Below are 4,322 nucleotides of genomic sequence, written 5' to 3'. Positions count from 1 at the left end.
TTTTCCTGTTGTCGCCCGTGCTGTTTGTGTCTGCTGATCGGTTCTACTACACACTCCCTCCGCCCTTTTTTCCTTTGCCTAGACTCTCACACCAAGAGCGAACATGGCGAAAACGAAGCTGCCGACGATGAAGCGGAAGCTAAGGTGGGTTGCCGTGCTGCTGATTCTCTTCATTGCGGTCACGACTGTTCTGTCCCTCAGCTTTGTCCCCGCTGCCGATGATGGTGCACCGGCACCCAACAACCTCCGCCACCCGCGAGCCGCCGCAGTGGACGACGCAGCGCTTGCTTACATCCCACGCCGTGTTGTGGAAACGTGGAGCCGTCGGGAGTATCTGGTTGTGCTGGGCATCATCACCGACGACGAGGCGAGGCGAACACGACGCAACCTGCAGCGGAAGACGTGCTGGCGGTTCCCCGGAGTGGCGACGAGGGCGAACGACTTCACCGGTGCGATGCTTGTGCTGTACGTCCTTGGGCGACACCCGTCGCACGGCTACGACTACTCTGCCGCGCTGCTGGAAGAGGCGTCGCAGTGGCACGACGTGGTTGCGCTGCCAATGAACGAGGGCCGTGTTTCACCAGAGAAAAAAGTAGGTGTTGGAGGGGATTCGGGCATCGAGGCTTCTATTGGCATGAGCCGCAAGACATACATGTGGTTTGACCTTGCGCACCGCCTGTTCCCGACCGCGAGGTACATTGCGAAGGGCGATGACGACATTTTCCTCCGTGTGCCGCTGTTTGTTGCTCACCTGCGCCTCCTGCCGCGCCGAGGGATCTACATGGGCGTCCATGCAGGATCATCGTTATGGGTGAAGGACCGTTCAATAGATGTGTTGTTTATGATTGGCTGGTGCTACACCATGTCGAGGGATGTGGCGGAGGCGTTGGTGTCGTACGAACCGCTGCGCCGCCTGGCATACTTGCCGTACAGCAAGGAACGTGATGACGAGTTTGCACTGCTGGGGTTTTTGTACGAGGACGTCATGGTTGGTTTGGTTCTTGAGAAGGAAGTGAAGTACAAGCCGATGTTGTACGTCAAGGTGCTGGGTTGTCATTTCCATGACGCTCGCAATGGCACGGGGCACTCGCAGGTGGTGCCGACCTCGATGTGTGTCCATCACGTGCGGGAGGACGACTACGCTGCACTGATGGCGCGCTTTGGCAACGACACATCGCCTGTTGCCCGTGTGGAACGGTACTCGGAGGAAGTGATATACCCGTCGTGCGATTGACAAATGAACGAAATGATCTGTTTTCTGTGCGTGTTGAATCCTAATGTATTGCTTGATTGGTTGCTGCACTCCGGTTTGTGCCCTGTGTGCTCCGTGGCCGAACAGCGTGGAATGTGTCATTGACCGCCCCCTGCCCCTGTGGAGCATGTCACTCCCTGCCCTCGACCCGCGTGCGGGAGGTGGTTGTGGAGTCAGTGGGCGCCCGTTGCGTTGTGCTGCGTGTGTGCTGGGCCGTCAATGATCGGTGTGTGTGAGTCTGTGTTTTTTACATTTTATTCTTTTAATTGTGCGATTGGGAGATGGAGGGGATTTAGCGCGTTTTTTGTGTGTGTGTGCGTTGCTTGCTTCGGCCTTCCCGCGCCAGAGCCCTCACCTCGCGGTTGGGAGCCGCTGGGAATGTACTCTTGTGTTTTCGTGTGATTTATTTGTGAATTGGGCGGGCGTCCCACGGTGCGGCTGCTGTCAGTGCCGATGGTGTGGCTCTCGGTGTGTGGAGAGTGCGTGCCGTGACGCTCGCCCCGCCGCCGATGCGCCGAGCGGGCGGGACAACGCCAGTGGCACACGGCCTCTGCTTGTTGGCGACGCAGCTGTCCTTTTTCCCCCTGCTTGTGTTCTCTTGTAGCAGACTGCAGAGTGTAGGGGCGTCGCGGGCGGACGGGAAGCAGACGACGGGTGGAATTGCTGGTGGGCGGCGGGCTTGCGGCGGCTCCTTTCGTTGTGCGGGGCGCTGGTGGTCTTCATATCACTCCAGAAATTAAACCATATGCACGTGTAACGCTTTCGTTTGCTGTGCGGTGTTCTGAGCCGCCCCGTGCCTGTCAACCATTTCTTTGGGCAGGTGTAGCTGGGGCCGTGAGGGCGGTGTGAGGAGGAAGCGCAGCGTCCCACAGGCGCCAGACGAGCCCTTGCGGTGTTTCCCGTGCCTCCTGTGCGCTGGTGTCACCGCCCACGCTGACGCCGCTCGCTCCGCCGCCCTGACCCCTTCACCCGCACCGTCCCGGATTCGGGTGGGGCGCAGTGGGTTGGCCGACGGGCATTCGTGTACTCGCGTGGCTGCGTGGCACCGCGTGGCTGTGTTGTTTCTTGTTGTTGCCCGTGCTGTTTGTGTCTGCTGCATGCTGCCCTCACACTCCCTCCACCCTTTTTTCCTTTGCCTAGACTCTCACACCGAAAGCGACCATGGCGAAAACGAAGCTGCCGACGATGAAGCGGAAGCTGAGGTGGGTTGCCGTGCTGCTGATTCTCTTCATTGCGGTCACGACTGTTCTGTCCCTCAGCTTTGTCCCCGCTGCCGATGATGGTGCACCGGCACCCAACAACCTCCGCCACCCGCGAGCCTCCGCAGTGGACGACGCAGCGCTTGCTTACATCCCACGCCGTGTTGTGGATACGTGGAGCCGGCGGGAGTATCTGGTTGTGCTGGGCATCATCTCCACCGACGACGAGGCGAGGCGAACACGACGCAACCTGCAGCGGACGACGTGCTGGCGGTTCCCCGGAGTGGCGACGAGGGCGAACGACTTCACCGGTGCGATGCTTGCGCTGTACGTCCTTGGGCGACACCCGTCGCACGGCTACGACTACTCTGCCGCGCTGCTGGAAGAGGCGTCGCAGTGGCACGACGTGGTTGCGCTGCCAATGAACGAGGGCCGCGTGACTACTAACAAAACAGTTGGTCAATACGGCTCGAGGAGCGATGAGGAGGAGATTGGTATGAGCCGCAAGACGTACATGTGGTTTGACCTTGCGCACCGCCTGTTCCCGACCGCGAGGTACATTGCGAAGGGCGATGACGACATTTTCCTCCGTGTGCCGCTGTTTGTTGCTCACCTGCGCCTACTGCCGCGCCGAGGGATCTACATGGGCGTCCATGCAGGAGATTCATTTTTGGTTAAGAAATGTTTTCTACATGTGGCGTTTATTGTAGGATATTGCTACACCTTGTCGAGGGATGTGGCGGAGGCGTTGGTGTCGTACGAACCGCTGCGCCGCCTGGCCTACTTGCCGTACAGCAAGGAACGTGATGACGAATTTGCACTGCTGGGGTTTTTGTACGAGGACGCCATGGTTGGTTTGGTTCTTGAGAAGGAAGTGAAGTACCAGCCGATGTTGTACGTCAAGGTGCTGGGTTGTCATTTCCATGACGCTCGCAATGAAACGGGGCACTCGCAGGTGGTGCCGACCTCGATTTGTGTCCATCACGTGCTGGAGGACGACTACGCTGCACTGATGGCGCGCTTCGGCAACGACACATCGCCTGTCGCCCGTGTGGAACGTGTCTCCGACGACGTGATATACCCGTCGTGCGATTGACAAATAGACAAAATGATTTGTTTCCTGTGCGTGTTGAATACTAATGTATTGCTTGATTGGTTGCTGCATTCCGGTTTGTGCCCTGTGTGCTCCGTGGCCGAACAGCGTGGAATGTGTCATTGACCGCCCCCTGCCCCCGTGGAGCGTGCCACTCCCTGCCCTCGACCCGCGTGCGTGTGTGCTTCTGCTGGGGGCACGTGATGAGGATGTGCGTGTGTGTGCTGGGCCGTCAATGATCGGTGTGTGTGAGTCTGTGTTTTTTACATTTTATTCTATTTTAATTGTGCGATTGGGAGATGGAGGGGATTCAGCGCGTGTTTTTTTTTGTGTGTGTGCGTTGCTTCGGCCTTCCCGCGCCAGAGCCCTCACCTCGCGGTTGGGAGCCGCCGGGGATGCATTCTTGTGTTTTCGTGTGGTTTATTTGTGGGCGGAGCGTCCCACGGTGCGGCGGCTGTCAGTGCCGATGGTGTGGCTCCCGGTGTGTGGAGATGGCCCGCTTTTTTCATGTGTAGTTTGGTTCTGGCATTTTGGCATTTATTTTTCCTTTGTGTTTGGTTTTTCTGTGTGCTGCCCGCACGTCCACATTTCTTCCTGTTTGTTTTGTCCTTCTTTTCTTTTTTTTCCCGCCCCATTTCCGGGTGGGGAATTATTTGACCAGGCATCTCACCCGCGCTGTTTGTCTTGTTTTGTACGTGGCGGGGCGCCTTTATTTAGGCCGCTTGGGACGAGGCCGCACGGCTGGCAAAAGGCGGTAATGAATGTAAGCGAATATCAG

At 58.1% G+C, this 4,322-nt stretch overlaps 2 protein-coding genes across 2 annotated transcripts, besides 3 other annotated features; both read left to right on the top strand.

The window, feature by feature from the left end:
- Positions 1-1,218: a sequence feature (areas not merged during assembly with more than two copies in the genome that could not be assigned to a particular haplotype).
- Positions 104-1,234, top strand: Tc00.1047053508929.20 (UDP-Gal or UDP-GlcNAc-dependent glycosyltransferase, putative; the record flags this gene model as incomplete). The annotated part of the gene is made up of 1 exon (XM_798214.1): positions 104-1,234. One exon carries the CDS (start codon positions 104-106, stop codon positions 1,232-1,234), a length of 1,131 nt encoding a protein of 376 aa, XP_803307.1.
- Positions 1,219-2,168: a sequence feature (haploid, Esmeraldo-like haplotype).
- Positions 2,169-4,322: a sequence feature (areas not merged during assembly with more than two copies in the genome that could not be assigned to a particular haplotype).
- On the top strand, positions 2,414-3,547 carry Tc00.1047053508929.10 (UDP-Gal or UDP-GlcNAc-dependent glycosyltransferase, putative; the record flags this gene model as incomplete). The annotated part of the gene is made up of 1 exon (XM_798213.1): positions 2,414-3,547. One exon carries the CDS (start codon positions 2,414-2,416, stop codon positions 3,545-3,547), a length of 1,134 nt encoding a protein of 377 aa, XP_803306.1.

Source organism: Trypanosoma cruzi, genomic scaffold, assembly GCF_000209065.1.
Source record: "Trypanosoma cruzi strain CL Brener 1047053517093 genomic scaffold, whole genome shotgun sequence".
Lineage (NCBI taxonomy): Eukaryota > Euglenozoa > Kinetoplastea > Trypanosomatida > Trypanosomatidae > Trypanosoma > Trypanosoma cruzi.
This window is presented reverse-complemented; position numbering and strand designations above follow the sequence as displayed.